General features: G+C 41.1%; 1 protein-coding gene across 1 annotated transcript; it reads right to left on the minus strand.

Annotated features, from left to right (window-relative positions):
- Nucleotides 1–1,052: 1,052 nt before the first annotated feature.
- Nucleotides 1,053–13,574, minus strand: LOC131225369 (sugar transporter ERD6-like 7). Its single transcript, XM_058220893.1, has 18 exons — nucleotides 13,328–13,574; nucleotides 8,374–8,436; nucleotides 7,205–7,294; nucleotides 7,059–7,118; nucleotides 6,151–6,216; nucleotides 5,719–5,784; nucleotides 5,528–5,603; nucleotides 5,289–5,353; nucleotides 4,935–5,027; nucleotides 4,751–4,831; nucleotides 4,328–4,412; nucleotides 4,199–4,245; nucleotides 3,841–3,903; nucleotides 3,696–3,755; nucleotides 3,546–3,599; nucleotides 2,419–2,478; nucleotides 1,944–2,058; nucleotides 1,053–1,363 (listed from the first exon to the last, which is right to left on the minus strand). The coding sequence occupies exons 1-18, from the start codon at nucleotides 13,508–13,510 to the stop codon at nucleotides 1,209–1,211; spliced, it is 1,482 nt and encodes a 493-aa protein (XP_058076876.1). The 5' UTR covers nucleotides 13,511–13,574; the 3' UTR covers nucleotides 1,053–1,208.
- Nucleotides 13,575–20,302: the final 6,728 nt, after the last annotated feature.

Raw genomic sequence — 20,302 nt, forward strand, 5'->3', positions numbered from 1 at the left:
AATCTTCCATTCTTTTTTGAGAGGGGTACTGGACCATCTGTTGAGTGGAGCAGCCTGGTTGCTGTGCATAATAAGGTTAGCCTAGTGTGAATATAAACATACACAGAAATCAGGTCCATCCACACCCATCAGGTGGGTCCTAAGTACACATTGAATGTGAACAATACCAAGTACTTGTAACCCTTCCATTCTTTTTTTATATAGGGGTGGGACCAGCATGGTTGCAGTGCATAAGGTTGGCCTACTGTGAATACAAACATAAACAGAAGTCCAGACCATCCACACCTATCGGGTGGGTCACGTACACATTTAATTTGGACAATGTCAAGTTATTGTAAACCGTCCATTCTTTTCTTATAGGGGCGGACCACCCAATGAGTAGACCAACCTGGTTTCTTACTCAATGGCCTCATCTTCTCCCTACAAAACAAACTGGACAGTTCCAATCAAAGAGTGGCCTGCCAGCATAACCGATCTGCAATGAAGAGCCAACAGATGGACTAGACCAGGCTATTCCCTCCATCAGATCATTGGGCTGGGACAGTTGAAAAATCCAAAACATGATCAAATGTCATTTAATAGACCCGAGTCAAACGCAGCCCAAGTAACTTATGGATGGCTTCTCAGCGGATACGGGTCATGACTCAATTTTTATTTTAAAATTTTTAACCTTTTCTTTTTTCCCATTAGTTCTTAAGCTTAATATTGGATTTTGATTTGTGGAAGCATGTAAGTCCTGGATTCTAAATGAGAGGAGTGAACTTGTTTGATTGCTAATAAATAAGCCTCATTAAAGAACCTAGGTTATTGGCTTTTCAATAAATATTCTGAGTTCTTATATTTGCTGGTGTGTGCATGAAAGAGGGCTGACGCCCCTTAATCTTTCTGTGGTTCCCACTGCTTGGGCCATCTCCTGGCTCCCAATGCATCTCCACTTGGTGCCCTTTTCTAGGCATCATTCTCTGCTTCGTGTGTTACTGATTCCAGTTAATCAATTTGGCATCATTACTAAATTCCTATTCATTGTGGCACCACATTATGCACTGCTTAGATGTTGAACAAATTTTCCACTAGAACATAAAGTTACAATAGGAGAATTTAATTGGATTTTTGCCAAATGGGCCCAGAAGAATGTTGTATTCAATTTTCTTATTGTTTCTACGAAGCATTTCATCTTCAACAAGACAGAAAATTTTCAAAATACTTCGTTAGCAAACATTTTCAACTCTCTCTCTCTTTTCCCCTCTCCATGTGTTCATAGAGATCTGTATTTCTTCAAGAGTTCGGCCCTTAGTTTCTGGTACTACCTTCACGACGAATAGAACGGTTGCCAGACTAGCTCCAGAATAGAAGAAAAAGGTACCTAACATCAGATCAAACGTTAGTCTTTGCACCTGATAGAGTCATGAGACCAATATAAGTTGGCTAAGGCTGCGTTTGGATGCAGCGTCAAATTGAATTGCAATAACTAATTTGTTCAAGTGGAAATGACCAAACTGCAAGTATCTTTTCTGTTATTCACATTGAGGGAGTGGACTCCATACATTAATTACGTTACTCTCAAGTTGGACTTGAAAAGAATGTTACTAGTTACTACAAATGAGGGCTATTTTCTCATTCTGAATACTAATGACGGTAACTATAATATGCTCACTTCCACTTCAACTAATTATTGCAATTCATATCAGTAGTTCGTCAAAATGCAATGTAAGAAACTGAAATCCTATCTCAAGCATCAAAGGACAAGGCACACATGTTTTTGGAAATCACAACTGAATCTTTTTCTTTTTAAAATTTTAAGTACGGTTTAAATATCAATGTCGAGCTTTTTGCAGTATTTACCAGTTCCCAACTAGAAAGAAGATTGCATACATTTTTAAATTGACACCAGTAGTGAATACTGATTAAGCGTAACTGAAATAGGATCATATGACTTCTCTCACCTGATGAGCTCAAACTTGTGAAAAAGTTGAAAGTGTATGAAACAGCCCAAGAACCAAACCAAGTGACCAGAGTCACCAAGCTTCCAGCGATTCCCTTTATGTTTATCGGGAATATCTGCAACAAAAGCAAGTTTTAAGCAACAATATAAACCATTGGGCTGCATTTGGAAACACAAATAAATTCATTTGTGAATATTTTGGAAATGACAGAAGTTAATGATGGTTCCTAGTATCCATAATAAGAATCCCTCCATCTTGAAAGTAATGCAAATTTGATATTATTTTCCCCCACCTTTTTTAACTAGAAATTTCAATTCTTTTTCTTTTTTTTTTTTTTTTTTTTTTTTTTTTTTTTTTTTTTTTTTTTTTTTGTGTGTGTGTGTATCCAAACACACCCTTAATGACTTCAATTTTAGTAGCTAAATAGAAAACATCATGCCAATATAAATGAATAACAGGTTTTTTAAAGATCTACCTCTGACATCATAACCCAAGGAACTGCTCCCATTCCTAAGGAGAACGATCCCAAGTACACCTGAAGCCAATGAAACAATGGAGAAAAATTAAGGATCTATGAGAAAACTAAACACATTACCATTAGCACTCATGCTGGGATAACATGAATACAAGTCTAACTGCATTTTCTTGCTAAAACACAGTAGGATTCTGAATCCCACTCATCTAGTATATGACAATGCAGCACTTGTGTGCAACATACATGTTGTTTCATTAGTTGGGGTCCACCATGTCCTGTCATGGCGTTGAGATGTGGAGTCACATCTGGGCAGCGCCAGTCGAGTGGACTGCTCGACCGGTCGAGGGGCCCACTCGACCGGTCGAGGGCTGGCTCGACTCAAAGTCCAGCGAGCTATGATTTTTTGGATCTACGGTGCTTGACCGGTCGAGGCCCTTACTCGATCAGTTGAGGGTCTGCTCATCCATTCGAGCAGCCTACTCAACCAATCGAGGTTACGCAGATTCGTTTCCAGATTTTGCACGGACTGTGGATTTTTGAGTCGGTTTTCGCAGAGGTGCGAAAGGGAAGTTGCCCAAACTATAAATAGGGGTCCCTATGGCTTTTCTAGGTATATGGGAGTCATTCTAAAGTGTGGGCAAATGGTTTTCTCTATACATCCAAGGGAAAAGGTTAGTATATTGCTTGTAATCTTGTTTTCTTCACAGTGGAAGTTTGCACCCGTGGTTTTTTACCCTTGTTTGGAGTTTTTCCACGTATATTTTGTCTTGTGGTTTATTTGGAATGCTTTGATTCTTCTTTTAGTTTATATTTCTTCTTGTTTATCATTTGTGGGTGAGACCGGAGATCGGATCTCTGTTCACTACATTGTTGACGTGCTACGCAACACATGGCTGAATCAATGATGCCAGTCTGATCATCAAGTAGCCATGGGTCAGATGAATGTGATGGTTGATCAAATTTTCACTAATGCATTCAGTGGCCCACATGATGAGCTGACTGGCCTGATCTTTTCAGTCACTAAACCTACAAGGTTGAGTCGATCAGATGAACACACGCTGCCACATGGGCACTCATGGGGAGAGTAGGTGGCTGTCTTATTTTTGTAAAAAAAACCATTTACTTACCAGTATTCCAGTGAGAGCTAGTATCGGGACCCAGCCAAGCAACAGATCATGGCTCTGTTTAACAAAAAATGATCTCAACATATGAAGAAATGTTTCAGATGAAAAACTATTGTCAGAAAATGGATTTCAAGTTGAAATTTTAGCAGATACCTTCAAATAGAATGAAATGCCACATAGAAGGCTGCCTAGACATGTCCCTGTTGCAGACATCTGAAGTACAAAAATTGTCCTTATTCATTGAGGAAAATGGTTGTGACAGTTAGCAGAGCTAAAAGGCTTTACACTTAATACCAACCATCAAAAGAGGCCTTCTTCCAGATTTGTCCATTAAGACTGCACCAATTGCCGTTATTGGAACCTGTCAAACAGGAGCAGCTCCAGCAATTTTGGCTTGAAAGATCTTTAAAATGATATATGCAGAGAATATTTGCATCAAGAGGATTGAAGGTATGGGCTGTTCATCAGATGGGCCCGCATGAACATGCAGGGTGGACCACATAGGTAGGGCGAATAAGACCAAATTGGTCAATTTATCTGAACCTTCCATTTTATAGTACATGAGTGGCTCACTTAATGAGCCACACTGGATGTACAAGGTATGGCCCACTTGATGAACAGCATACATCTCTGGGTTATGTGAGGGTGTTGAATACCTGAATTAGTCCCATGGCAATTGTCCCAACATTTCCAGAAGAAAATCCTAAGATTACAGATAGAAGTTAAATATGTTTACATTTGGGGAAAAAAAAATCTCACAGGAATGATTTTAAATGTGTCCTTACCGGCAGAGACAAAGGTTTCACTCGCGTAAAATTGAATGCCATTGATCCCTCCCAATTGCTGAAACAGCATTAGGCCAACACCAACCTGCATACTGAAAATAAGTTATGACAGGAAATGCTCTATGTGAATCACCCATATTCGACAATACTTGCTCTTTGATTGGTGGACAACAGGTAGATGGTTGGTTACTGGGAAAATAAAAATAAAAATCAATAAGGTCCACATTTAACGAGGAAAATGCCTATGAGGATTAGAATTTTCCAAACTCTAAGATTTACAGAGTAATCCTGTCTGCTGTGGGGCCCATCAGATCAAATGTTTGGAAAACTAAACATTGGGACACACCATTCATCAAATTGATTTATTTGAATTCAATTCAATTGAACATCCAAACACATCCTAGGGGAATGGAAGATGCTTACGATTACTGAATGAGCATATCTCCTTTGAAAGAGGTCTTGTATTCTAGCCTTCGGAAGGCGCTGAAGTGTTTCGATATAATCCTGCACAGCAACATTAGTCCGCAATCACCAACCCATCATCTAACTTCTTTCAAGCCCTACATTCTCAAGTATATTCATGGATTGTTAGAGTTGGAGTAAGAACTTGAATTTCAGCTGCTTCCTCAGAAATATCAGCATCTTCGCCACGAAGCCTCCGTAATGCAGATTGAAACTCTTTCTGGCGGCCAACCTTGGCCTGAAACACAGGGTATGTAGTTGTCATGTATTCCATCTACTCTTATATTTTAGGGTGCATTTGGATGCACTATCGAATCGAATTGCAATTAGTAGTCCGAAAAAGTGGAAGTACCTAAATTGAAATTTCCTTCCTTGGCATTTGTATTGAGAATTCGGGCTCCAAATTAATTTGAATGTTTGCAATCCAATTCACTTGTGCATTCAAACACGGCCTCACATATCACACAAAAAATCATATTCTTTAAGTTTAACAGCGAACCAGCCATCTCGGAGACTCGGGAATGAAGAAGAGACCCAAGAGCAGAATAATGCATGGAATAAGTCCTGCATGTAAAACCCATCAACCAAATCCTACTTGGAATAAACTTCGATAGAGAATTCCAATTTCCATTCCATTTCTTCTTTTCTGTTTTTCATGATCCTCTCAGATTGCTTAATTCCATAATGGCCTTAGAGAGAAGCATAAGCATATTTATGTATGATATAATTAATAATTACCAATTAGTGTGAGTGCACGCCATGTAACAACCGTGCCGACTATGTACACAACGGACATTCCAGTACAGATGAGGAGCTGCAGAACAGGTACAGTCAGTAGACATGATTTTTACACTTCAATGAATAATGGCCCACTAATTATTTTTAGCTGTTCAATCCTATGATTAGATCTTGTGGTAAGTTGCAGGCACCTGATTAATTGTCGTGAGTGCTCCTCGAAGATTCTTGGGTGTTATTTCGGCTATGAACACTGGTACCTGTTCATCGTGAGCTTAAAAATCAAGAACCTTGCAATGGTAATAAAATACATGGCAATGTCCAACATATAGAGTTTGTGTGCATTTGAATGCACTATTGAATAAAATGGCTATTAGAAAATTGGAACCAACCAATTGCAATTTTCTTAGCATTCATCTTGAGCTCTGGCCTCCAAATTGGAATTTGAGGGCCACTTCCTTTTTACAAATACTAAAGAAAATATTGTTGGCTTGCCTTTCACAATTCAATTCACTTGTGCATCCGAACGCAATGTAACCAATCTTAGTTGGTGACGGCTAATACTACACTTTAGTAAGGAGAGAACTGTTTTAAAATGAAAAAGAAAAAGAATAAAACAGACATACCACATAAGAAATAATGCCTACTCCATACCCAGTGCAAATTCTTCCAATGTCGAGCGACACGGCACCCTTCACCAGGTTCAATATACAGTTTCATAAATACAGTTTTATACAGATGGAAATGCTCAAAACAGAATCTTAAGGATGAAACTCTAAGCATCCAAACCAAGGTTTTAAGACTTGGTGACTCGGACTGACTCATTCAAGTTGAATCATCACTCGTCCAAGTCAGGCTGATCACAAAGTCATCATGAAGTTTCCATAAATACAGTTTCATATGGACAGAAATGCTTGAATGGAATCATATTTAAAGATGAAACTCTTAAGCATCCAAACCAAGGTTTTAAGACTCAGCAACTAGGGTCCTGACTCTTGAGTTGAATCATTACTTGACTTAGTCAGGCCGAGTCACAGAGTCAATATAAAGATTTCATAAGTTTCATACTGATGGAAATCCTCAAATAGAATCTTATTTAAATATCAAACTCTAAGGGCCCATTTGGATACCACCAAATAAGTTACTTTTTCTACTTACAGCAGTAGATAAGTAACTTACTTGAGATAAGTAAGTTTGGTTTATGATCAATTACAAATACCTTTTTTATTTAAAGCTACTTAATTACTTCAGTTTAATGAGTAGAAATAAAGATAAGCTACTTAAGGCATAAGTAGCTTAAGTGACTTACGATCCAAATGCCCCCTAAGCATCCAAACCAAGGTTTTAAGACTTGGTGACTTGGATTAACTCATTCAGCCCTGAGTTGAAAGGCCCAAGTCACCCTCATTCTATGCTGATTTGTGCTTTCAAACTGGATCAGGTCCAATGAGACTGAGTCAATTTGGATGAGTCGAACATGAATCATCCAAGTCTTAAAACCTTGATCCAAACATAAGAAGCAAAGATAACAAACCTTAGAGAAGTAAATAGCTAGCCATCCTACAATGCAGAAAACCGCTGACATTCTCATTGCCTGCCTCCCATACAACAAAACCAAGTTAGATTTGTAATTGTGCTTGCTCACATGAATCAAGAATGAGATCTTGTTACAGTCCTCACCCCTTTCCGACCGATGATATCGGCAATGCGCCCACTCGTGACTGCGCCGATCATCGCCCCAATTGTCACAATCGAACCAAAAACCGAGTACTGCACAGTAACAAAATGAGTGGCATTGATAACATTCTTCATCCCACATATGATCATGCACATATGAGTCAAACACGTGCTACATTTGTGTGAAGTAATGATGACCTTCATCAAGGCGAATTTTGGGTTATTGGGTCATTTAGAAGGTTGGCCATATACAAAGATGGCCCGGTGCATCTCCTGCCCCAGCTGGTAGTTTGTACCATAGTTCTAAAACTCAGTGGATCGATTTGAAACTTGGCCGAGTCCACTCAAGTTGGTGTCATTTCAAGCCGAGTCTCATGGAAACTCGTGACAAGAATCATCAAATGGCTTGGAAACTTGGTCAAATTGATATGACTTGGTAAGACTTAACCGAGTCACTGGCCCAATCGACTGGCTTTTCTTTCTAAAGATTAAAGAAAAACATGCAAGAAGAAAGATTAGAGGAGACAACCGAGTCACTGGTTTTATATATATATATATATATATATATATATATATATATATATATATATATATATAATTTTAAATGCATTAAATATGATAAATTTATCTACTGAGATATTCTTCAGTACTCTCAGAGCATGCTAATGTTTCCCAATGTAACTAGGAGTCCTGGAGCACACCTCTTATTTATTAAAATATCGAGTCAAGTATACCAAAGACTCGTTCTAGTCTTTGAGTTGACCTGACCAGGCTAGACCTCAAGTCCAGTTTTGGAGTTTTTGAACTATGTTGAGTCCGGTTGGTCACAGCAGCTAGAGTTGTGTTGATTTCATACGTGTACAAGCAGTCCATCTTCATGCCGCCACATGTGCCAAACAAGGGTGCAAGATCCAACCATCCATGATGATGGGTTACGCCATGTGGACACTCTGGCCCATGAGTCATGCCCATCCACTCATAAGGCAGATCACAAGTTAAGAAACAAGTGCAGACTTTAAAAAAATTTGGCTAATATTTATGAGCCATCCATTATTTTCATAAAATGTAGCCCATCTGATTAATGGACAAGCATGATCTTGGTGCGGGAAAATATACAATGTGGGACCCAACAGATGGGAGTTATACGTCATTAAAAGAAGATATGCACAAACCTCAGCTAGCGATAGACCAAGATCATCCCTGATGCCAGATTGAGTTGGAGAGGAATAGCCCACCTGCAACACCAACAACGATTGCTCAGTCTACAAACACGATATTGAACGTTCTGCAAGCCTATATGAGATCCGAACCATTCATCTGGTTCGTCCTGCATTGGATGGGCCGTATCTCAAAATTCATATTGATTGGACAGTCTTAACCCTTAGATTAAATAGATGGTCAAAGAAAATGCGGTTGACATTCTTTTATAGGCGTCCAATGTCATTCGCCAAAAGTCTTCCAATATAGAATGCGTAGAATTGTTAAATCAGAGCGAGTTTTGTCTACGGTCCATCAAGGTACAGCTTTCATGATGATCGGTTCAGATCTTGTACAAGAGTACCACGTGTTCTAAAAATGGAGTCACAGCTGTATCATTTCTCCATATTCGTCACAAAGAAAGGTTACAGTGCTATTACTTTCATCATAGTTATCCAGCATTCAACACACATTGTATGCGATCTAGACCGTTCATCTTCCGGGACCTACTGTAGATGGGCCATGCACTGCATAGCATAACGCTTTAGATGATCCTAGCCACTGATCAGAAGATTAGATTACTAGAAATGGACAATTGGGGGAAAAAAAAAAAAAAGATGTCCAACGAATGGTCCACCTCAAATCTGTGGCTACGGCCATCTGATTAATGTATTTTGGAGGTCAGGACCACCAATATTACGGGGTAGGGCCAACAGGCAACAGTTGAAAGATACGAATCTAGATCCTGTTTTTCAATATACAGAACCACATAGAAGGAATATACGCCGAATCATAACTGATCACATACACGCCCGCATGCGGAGAGAGCACAAAAACTAAACCACACAGGCTCAGCTGAGTGTGTGTATGACGTTTAGCCTGTCCATTAAAACTACCCTAGCATCAAAGTTGGACACTCCAAAAATTAGGTAGATCCCATGTTACATGGGCCACCGTATGAATATTGTAGATGACTTTCCATTAATTTCTGCAATGGGTCTGTGGGCTTTTGTTTATGAGATCCAACCCTTGAGTTTTAATTGAGATATATAATGCCTAAAAAATCAGGAAAACAATGGTGATTGGATATCCACCATTAAAATCCTCCTCATGCCCAATGTACTGTTTATTTGACATCCAATCTGTTGATTAGGTCATACAGACCCAGATTAAGGTTTAAAAAGCACAAATATCGGCTTGATTCAAAACTTTTATGGCCCTCAAAAAGTTTTTAATAGTCGACGTTCATTCAACACTGTTTCCTGTCATGTGATCCACTTGAGATTGGGATATACCTCAGTTTTGGTCTAATACCATAAAATGATCTAAAAAAATAGATAAACGTCATGGATGAAACACATACATCATGGTGCGGCCCACAGAGCACCGACCACCAGCCATTGGCTGGTGGCAGGGGAGTAGCCAATCCGTATCCAATCTAACCGCATCATTTCGACACAAAGGTAGGTGGTGAGCTCCATCTAATCAGCGTCTACGACACATGCCGCATTCTTGGTTGGACCTATCAGTTGAATGATCCGGACCTCACAACCGGGCACGGATTAGGTGTTATCCGGGTAACAGCTTAGTGGGTGTTACCCTTACCATATGCCCACCTTCTTCTTTTTTCTTTTTTTTTAACACACACACATACCACCGCACACTCACGCCTTAGTGGGATTTCACCACGATACTCGAACCCTTGACCCGGAGCAAGACTAAGAATCCACCATAGGCTTAATATTTTGGACGTCATCCTACTGTGAAAACGGATGGACAGAGTGGATATACAAAATATTACCATAGGCCCACCTTGATAATATTTTGTTTATCCACTCTGTCCATCCGTTTTCACAACACATTTTAGGATAAAGTCCAAAATATTAAGCATATCCTAATCTCATGTGGACCATAATATCAGAAGAAACACTGATGATTGATTGCTCACCATTAAAAACTGCCCAAGCCCACTGTAAGCCGATCCCTAATGTTTATTTTCCATCAACCGGTTGATAAGGTCAATCAAAACGGGATGGAGTGAAGAAAAAATGCATACATTAGTTTGATCCAAAACAAAACCCTAATCCATAGCTCAAGTGGTAGCCTCAGTGAAGGATACCTCGTTTCAACGCTGAGGTCCTGGCATGATTCTCTAGTGGGGGTGGCTAAGTGTGACGTGTGAACTGACAACGGGTGTACTAATAAGCTAACAAAAAAAAAAAATGTTTGATCCAAAACTTTCGTGGCCTATAAAATATTTTTTAATGATTATTCACACCAATTTTTTCAGGGGTGAGGCGTAGCAGAAATTTATATTTCCTTAATTTTTTATATAATATCCTTAAATGAGCTTAAAAATCGGATGGGTGGCGTGGATATTCAACAAATTCATCAAGGTGAGCCACGTTACCGGGCGCGGATTAGGTACTACTCCCGCCCGTTCCAAGCTCGGCAGGGGCCCCGCGGGCTGCTGAGGGGCCACTGTGATGTATTATTTTTATCCATACCGTCCATTCATTTTTTCATATCATTTTAAAACACTGGATAAAAAAATAAGGCAGATCAAATGCTTAAATGGACCACACGTTGAGGATTAATTTATTACCGTTGAAAAATTCTCAAAGGCTATAGAAGTTATGGATCAGAATGATATTTATTTTTTCACTTCATCCAGATATATATGAACATATCAACAGGTTGGATGGAAAATAAATGACACGGTGGACCCATAAAGGTTTCAATGGTGGCCGTCCTTAGCACTGCTACTTCTTGTGGTGTGGTCCACTTGAGCATTTAATCTACCTTATTTTTTATCTACTATTTTAAAATGATATGGAAAAATGGATGGACGGTGTGGATAAAAATAACACATCACGGTGGCCCCTCAGCAGCCCACGAGGCCTCTGCTCGGGACGGGCGGGAGTAGTACCTAATCCGCGCCCAACGTTAACACCCGCTCGGGATAACAGCTAATCAGCTCCCTCACAGCCACGTGCTACGTCAGCACCTTGGGAGGGTGGAATCAATTATTGCATTTCAGTAGGATGCGAAAGTAACCTTTATGGCCCTAGAGGATGGAGGACGGGGAGCGGATTAGGGGAGACCGTTAACTCACCCAAGACGGTATGCCCTTTACCGTAGGGACCACCTTAATAAATTATTCTGTATCCACGCAGCCATCCGTTTTTCATGATAATTTTAATGTTTTATCCAAAAATAATAATCACGTCAGATTATCGGGTAGACCATAAAGTATAAAATAGTTGTGATTGATCATTAATGGGCCTTAAAAGTTCTGGATGAAGCTAATATTTGTTTTTAACATTCATCCGGGCTTACGTTACCTTATTAACGGATTTAATCGCAGGGTGTTCGGTCAACACTGTTTCTTATAATATTGTCCACCTGAAAATTGGATTTACCTCATTTTTTGGATAATATCATGAAATAAGGTGGAAAAATGGATAAACGACATGGATATAAAATACATACATTAAAGTAGGCCTCACCGTATGGGCCACACCCACCATCTTGGGTGAGTTCGGGGTCTCACCTAATCCACTCCCATGGAGAACCGGTTTACTAGTTGGTTCACCCCCACTGTAAATGGCCCAACCTTTTCAATTCAATTTAAACCTTTCAGGCAACAATTGGACCCATTGAATCATCTAATCAGTATGATTTTTGTATATAGATCATTCAGGGTAGGTTCTACAGAATGGACGGTTCTGTTCATAGAGAATTGCCTTGTGCAAGGGGGTGGCATATGACTAGTAGTCTGTGGACCAGCATACCTCTAGCCATTGGATTTGGGGTCATATTCAACGACCTAAACCGTTTACGAGATAGGCCACACCTTCTATGGAGGATACCTAAAAATGAAACTCTCCTATGGACTGAAATCCAACGGACATAATCCTGACGTATCGTACAGCAATACGTCGGGTTGTATCCTAACAAAACTAGAAAACATTTAGGAATGCTACTTGTGGAAGTAATTCAAGTACTACTCTCAGAACAATCGCACATACGCAACTGCACAAGTTTCAACTTGTGATTCAGGTGAGTCCCACCGACTATGAGCAGAGAGAATCAAAAATATTGCCGTCCGACCATTAAGGTGAGACGTGTACAAACAAATTGGACGGCCACGGAAGATGACCAATGGTCAACATATGACACACACTGTAGCCCACCTGCCGGACTAGCCTAATTTTTAGGCCTCAGAATATTAAGCATCAGGTCCCACCTCATGATGCCCCAAGGTCTTGCCTTACATCAGCCACATTGGCGAGTTTAGGAGTCAAAATCAAACTCTCATTATTAGAGTAGGAGTCAAAATCAAATTCTCATTATTAGAGTTAGCTGGGCAACCTACGGCAACTGATCCCTGACCGTTAAAGCTTGGCCCAGTTGCAACACAACTATAAAGAAAGCCAAACTCATTTTTGACACGGTTGAGACAGACTCGTTTGTGGCACTGGGAAGATTTGAGACGGATTCCACCCAACCATCCAACTCGTCGTACATGCTTGGGTTAAATGGAAGAAATTCATAAGCAAACGTGTGTGAACTTTTCACATACAATGATACAGCCCGTCTTTCCCGCCAAATTGTCATGCGTGACGGACAACCGAGTCGTGCTAAAGATGGGCCACCCCGGGAAGAACAACCGGCTTGAAAAATTAGATCGACCCAACGTTAGGTGGGCCACCCTGTTATGTTGAGATAGACCGTTGCCGATCCATTGATTCCTATGGTGTGGCCCACCCGATAATTGACCGGCCTGATTTTCTTCCCAGGTGATCTACATGGCTTGACCCACCTGTGTGCATGGCTTCTATTTCCTACATGCATGACACGTTCGCATGAAGATTGCATGTCTGTGATCATTTCTCTATAGAAAATCCCACAGTGGTTAGTACTTACGCATGTTCCAAATTCGAAAGAGCCGCAGACGGCAACACATGTGCTGATCAAGACCATCCAAAGTGATCCTTGATCCTTTTTCTGGGCCCCATCTTCTTCACAATCAGAGATCTTCACTTGGGGGATGAGAGGCTGTGTTATCGCATCCGACCATCCACGTTCCACGTCTTGGTTGAGGGCCATATCTATATGGCAACGGTTCAACCAATAGAAGAAATGCAAAAAAAATGAGATTGAACACAGGAACTCTGATGAAAGGGAAGAGGCTACTTCTCTTCACCTACACATGGCTGGCTCCCTTGTATTTATAGTCATGCAGAGAGAGAGAGAGAGAGAGAGAGAGAGAGACGTTTGATATACCGGCAGAGGTCGTTTGATATACTGGCAGAGTAATTCCACCCATATACCTTCACGCAGCCACTGTACACATGACATACGTACATTTACTGAAATTTAGATGGTCCACATCATGGGACCATTTTGGATCTTTCAAGAGAAAATCACACTCAGCAAATTATTCAAGTATGATTGGTGGACATCTAGCGGACCGTTAAAATGAAAATTCAACTGTCCAGATTTAACAGAAAAAATGTCCCATAAGTCAATGGTAAGGATCATCCAAGCAGTCCAATTTTGAGGCTTTCTCCCATTTATGCCATGCCCACAACTTGGAATTTTTTAGAATGACGTAGATGTGTACCACTTGTACCTTGTTGAATGTGCATGGATTCTCATGCTCTACCAGATTACCAACGACAGAGGGTAGGGGGGCATGTGGGGATGCAGCTGGCAACTTGGTGGGCCCCACTGATGAGCAGATCTGGCTGGAAATATGAGCGTTTACAGGTAATTTCGACGTGGCATTAACGCCGCAAGTTCCCTGTTTTTGGAACGTTGCCCAACGGTCGGGCAACGTGCTAGATTTCTTTTCTAAAATAGGAAGGGTAGTTCGGGGACGCGGATTAGATACGGACGAGCTGGGTAGCGAGACACGCTACTGAAGTGACGTCACCAAGTTCCGTAGGACCTATCATGATGTATGTGTTGTATCCACACCGTCCATACATTTGGAGAGATCATTTTTGGGCATGAGACAAAGAATGAGTAAGATCTAAATCTGGCGTGAATCCTACCACAGAAAACAGTGGGAAGAGTGACTCCTACGGTTGAAACCTTCCTAAGCTCCACCATGACGTTTATCTAACATCCAAGGTGTTCATAAGTTAATACAGACATGAAAGAAACGAAAAAACAAATTTCAGCTGGATCGAAAACTTTCGTGGCCCTTATAAATTTTTAATGGTAGGCGCCACTCTCTCCAATTTTCTATGGTGGGGTCCACTCGAGCTTTTGATCTGACTCATTCTTTGTTCATATCTAAATTGATATCTCCAAATGGATGGACGGTGTGGATACAACATATCCATCATAGTGGCTCCCACATAATTTGGTGACGTCACTTCCGTAGTAATCCGCGTCCGTAGTTCGGCGGGACTGCGAATTCATGTGGCCATCCACTTGCATTTGGGGGCACTTAAGACCCCTGAGGTGATGGAGCCCACCACCCAAGCAGTCCGGGACGCGGCTTCGGTCTCCGTGGACCTCTGACTGTGGGGCCACCTTGATACAAGTGCCTTACCTCCACGCCGTCCATCAGTTTTGACAGATCATTTTAGTGCATATGATCCAAAAATGAAGCTGATCCAAATCTCAGGTGGACCACACCACATAAAACAGTGGTAATTGATTTATGGGCCATAAAGAATTTGGATCAAGCTGATATTTGTGTGGCCCCTTCATCCAGGTCTTCGTGACCTTATCAACAGGTAGAATGGCAAATAAACATTCTTGGTGCCTCCATAAAGTTTTAAACTGTGATTATTCAATCAGCACTGTTTCCTCCAGCGTGGTTTCGTGAGATTTGTATCCGCTTCGCCTTTTGGGATCTATAGACACCCCACCTAAAACAAAGATACGGCATTCTTTGAGCTTCAACTTGACTTCAATCAATTGTCTCCTGTTGACTTGGAAATCATTGAAAACCCAAATGGATCACGCTAGAAGCATACTCGGCACGCGCCAGAAACAACCAATGGACCATATTGGCTGACACCAAATCCAATAGCAATTCGGTCACGACCGAGTGTCCAAACTCCGAAACCCCTGAAACTCTTTGTATCACGCAACCGACATCCAAAAATGGATAAAACGAATACTCTCCACCTGTGGATCAATCTCTGTATCGTTCAGTCCTTCCGGGTAGCATTATGTTGAGGTTAAAAGGTTATATCTTCAAATTTAAGGAAAAGTGCAATCGTCCTAATATATAAAATGGTCACAGTATTATTGGAGGTAAATCCTAACCGATTATGATAATTTATGATTCATTGGAAATCCTTTAAAAATTAGATAAAAATTAATTGAGTACTAGACTGAATTAATCGGTAGATTAGCTTGAATTACTTTCTATACAATCTGTAAGACCCAAAACCAGTAGAATTGCTAACTCTACATTACTTAAAAACCTAGGATCAATCTCAAAACCCAGTGGCTCTTGGGAGCACATTGAAATTCCGTATCAGACCTGGACCGTGCGTCGAAAGTCCGTGTAATGTGAAACTATACGTTTATGACCGCCTTACTGGGCTTGACAACCATCTCGAAAATCAAGTCCCAACAGTATCCAGAAATACACAACTTGAGCCCGGAGCGAAGTGTGTGAGAAACGTGAATATTTTTAGAAACTGAACTCAAACTTAAGTGAATTGGGTCGTTCGCTTATAGGCCAAATTTAAGGTTTCAGACTGTCAGATTCTGACCCACTACACCCTTGGATCAGAAAAAATTTCCAACACATGTCAGTGTACTTCTGGTCCTAATCGAGTAACGACGACTGCTGAACTGAAACTGGTCTTCCGCAGTTGATCCGTAAATCCGATCGGACCGTAAACTTAACCTGACATAGATCCATTGTCAGGAAACTTTCTCTGGACCGTATGCAGAAAATAGGTCTCCAGATGGGCTTCATTGGACCGAAACAGCCACTCTTTGGCTATAACCTAAGTATACCATGGCCCTGGGGCCATTTACACTAGTTTTGGGCCTATATAAGGACCTAAACCCACCCCTCTCTCATTCCATACGAAATTCTTAAACCCTAAGAGAGAGAAGAGAGAATAGAGGAGGAAAAGGTGAGGAGAAGTGAGAGAGATTGAGAGATAGTTGCTAGGATTCGATCCCACCGCTTTACATGGTGAATCGCCTATCCCGTGTCGCTACACCGGCAATTCCAATTTCGTTGTTGGGTAAGAAATTATAACCCTAATCTATTTTAAGTATCCAAATGAGTAAATGGTGAAATAACTAACATATTTCATGCTATAGGTTGTTGTTGTGCCGTAGACGAAGACTTAGTGTTCAAATTGAGTTCGATACGAGTTTACCGGCGAAAGGTGCAGACTATAAACATTTAGGTTATGGTTTTCAAGGCTTTCAATGTCAGTTAATGATTTATGACTGACTTGATTGCTATCACATGTGCATAGATACGATGTTATCTGTATATTACATATATATGTGTATTATGTTGTTTTAATGCATTTTATGTGTTTGTTGAAATGTTTGATTGAATATGGAATTATGATTTGTGCTTGCCATGATTATTGATTGATAATATATGATTGTAGTATGTTTGGCAACTCCTTTATGAAAGGATTTGATATAATATAGGTTATAACTAATTTATTACATGTATGTTAATATATATAGCTTAAGTGTTTGATAAAATGCCTGATTGAGGAAAATGCTTGTTGAAATGGATTTAATGAGGGTGTCGAGATAGGATTCTCAATCCCCTTATCTACAGTTACCATTTCCTTTAAGTAACCTATCTTACTACTATGTGATTTGTGGATGAAATGCTTATGTGTGATAACATGTATATTATTTGTTTATTAAGATGCTCAAATGAGATTTATATTTAGATTGGTTGTCGCATGCCGTCTTTGACAACCACATGTGAATGCTATTGTTTGGAGTGTGATTGAGGCTACAATGTAGTCTAGGTAATCGGTAACGGTTTACGGTCGGCGGCCGAACTATTTAGCCACCATGGACATGTTCGATGAATCCAAGTCGTATGGTGATTATCGACAGTGATTAGGCCATAAGGAGTGCGTATGCACTCCATGTTGATTAATTTAACGTGCGCTCATACTAGTCGAGCTTGTCAAGTAACCCGATTGGCCTAATGTATGTTCACCATGTATAGACGTTATTACTTGAATCTAAAGTACCAACTTACTAGTGAAAAACCTGTTTAACCTTAGTACTACGATCCGCTAAGACTCATAAGTTGGGCATGGTGGTATGGGACACCGTGGTCGAGCTGTCGGCCTATGCTGGGGTGACGAGCCTCCTCATAGTATCTAGTGAGCAAACCAAACTCATGAGTTGAATACAGTGGTATGGGACACTGTATTCGAGCTATCGGCCTACGACAGGTGACGAGCCTCTCGTAGTGACCCCGAGTATACACTAGGACTACGTTAAGGTGACGAGCCTTTCCATAGTAACTTTAAGTATAAACCAGGCCTGCGCTGAGGTGACGAGCCTCTCCGTAACGACCTAGAACTGCCATCGTATGTGAGTAACTATGATTGACGACCCTAGATGGATTATTGTTTGGGTAAATGATATAAAGGGAGGTGCCTTAGCTTCCCAACCTGCTATATGAATAAGACTAATTAAGAACTTGGCTAATCACGATCATGCACCACATTGCATGTGTCTTTGGCATAGGAGTTGAGCACAGTGGAAGGGATACATGCCGCTATCATGAGATGATGTTGCAGAGGGAGTGTAGGCGAGGGCAGGCATTATTAACACATATCATCCTTACATTAACCAGAGTACCTGGAATGCTTGTTGTATTGCTTTAACATTACTGTTTGATTGAATTGATAACATGTTAACCTTTTTGTAAGATCCAAATCCTAGCCCATATTGTTCCGTAGGCTTCGCCGGTCATTCCGGTTGAATTATGATGACCCGCGATTGGTTATCGGCGTTTGCGCGTGACCCTGAGACGTGTCCTGTATTTCAGAGTCGGCTCAACCTGAAACCTATACCCTTACGACCGCGTCGTCGCTGCGGTTCCGACGCCGCATCTCGGTCGCTGAAGCGATACCCGTGCCAGGAAGTGTGGGCCCGTGTTCAGTTTGAGGAAAACACCGCACGTTGTAAATTCCAAGAGAATCTATCAAATCCATCACATCAATCACATCACTTGTCAAAAGTACACCCATCACTCAACCCATTACTCTCCCCATGCCCAAGTACAAAAGCAACCCCCCAAAAGTCAAAAGCAACTTACCTCTCATGTCACTCCACCATCCCTCTCTCCCATCACCCATCTCTTTCTCTCTCTCTCTCTCTCATTCTCCAAAGATAAGCAACTCCAACGTCCATGGCTTCCATAGAGAACCTTGGTGTGGCCCACCTTCCTATCTCTCATCCCCACCCTCCAAAGTTCATCTCAACCGTTAAAATCCAACCATTGGAGCTCTAGATTGCGTCGGTAGAAGAAGGAATAGGAGATCAAAGGTGGGTGATTCTCCCTCTCTCTCTCTCTCTCTCTTCTTCCTTTATTTTGTGGCCCACTCAATAAGATGTGATACCTATTGGTCCATCAAATGGACCCCTTGGCCGTCCAAGCTATGTGGGCCCTATCTTGTGGGTGATGAGAAAGTACAAGCATCAAATTGATCCATATCAGGTGGGTCACGTTTATGTGGGACCCACCTTTACTAAGATGTGGGTGTAACGCCCTGAAATTTGGGGGTCGAGCATAACTCAGCTCTCGAGTTCCAAAACATCACTTATGCAACATATTTAATGATGGAGGTATGTTGTCTGTATTAGTGCATAAAACATGGAATAGATTAAGCCAAATAGCAAATATAATCCAGGGATAAGTAAAGAAAGCAAGCGGAAGACTTAAAGAAATATGTGTGTACATGTGCAAATCCCTGAAATACATATACATACCAAGTCGTATTACAAGTGTTGCTATCAAAATTATAAGTATCAAATTACATCGTTTAAGCCCAAAAGTAATCCCAGAATCCCGCGCATCAGAACAAGGCTCCCTAGAACCTACCTGAAAACTGCATGAAGGAAAATGCAGTCTCATCATCCTCGATCTCCGGCTCTGCCTTAAAGGTTGCATCAACATTTGCAACATCAGCAACTAAGACAGAGTCTGGTGGGTGTTTAACACCGCCCCAGAACGTGGGAGTGAGTGATCAACTCAGTGGAACAATAAAGCAAAGGTTAACATGTTATCAGTTCAATCAAGCAGTAATGATAAAGCAAAATAATTAAACATGTCCTAAGTACTCTTGTTAATGCAAGGATGTATGAAGAATGATGCGTGCCCTCGCGCGTACACCCTCAGCGTCTTCATCTTACGTTACGTATGACATCGCCTCAAAGTGCACCACATCTTCAAAGCACATGCAAATGCGGTGCATGAACATAATTACTAAGTTGTTATTAGTCCTTTCATACAGCAGGATTGGGAAGCTAAGGTACCTTCCTCATATCACCATCCAAACAGTGATCCATTCTAGGGTCGTCAGTCCTAGACATCTCATACGATCATATGGTTTTAGGTCGTTGCAAAGGGCTCGTCACCAATCAATGCACGCCTATCATACCTTCGTTATCATAATAAGGCTCGTCACCTCAATGCGGTATCCAGGCATGCTCGAGGTCACTACAAAGGGCTCGTCACCAATCAATGTAGGCCGACAGCGCGAATATAGTGTCCCATACCACCATAATCGGCTCACGAGTTTACTTGCTCACTGGTCACTATGGGGAGGCTCGTCACCCCAGCGTAGGCCGACAGCTCGACCACGGTGTCGCATACCACCATGTCCGACTCATGAGTCTTAGCGGATCAAGGTACCA

The sequence above is a fragment of the Magnolia sinica genome, chromosome 14 (assembly GCF_029962835.1).
Source record: "Magnolia sinica isolate HGM2019 chromosome 14, MsV1, whole genome shotgun sequence".
Lineage (NCBI taxonomy): Eukaryota > Viridiplantae > Streptophyta > Magnoliopsida > Magnoliales > Magnoliaceae > Magnolia > Magnolia sinica.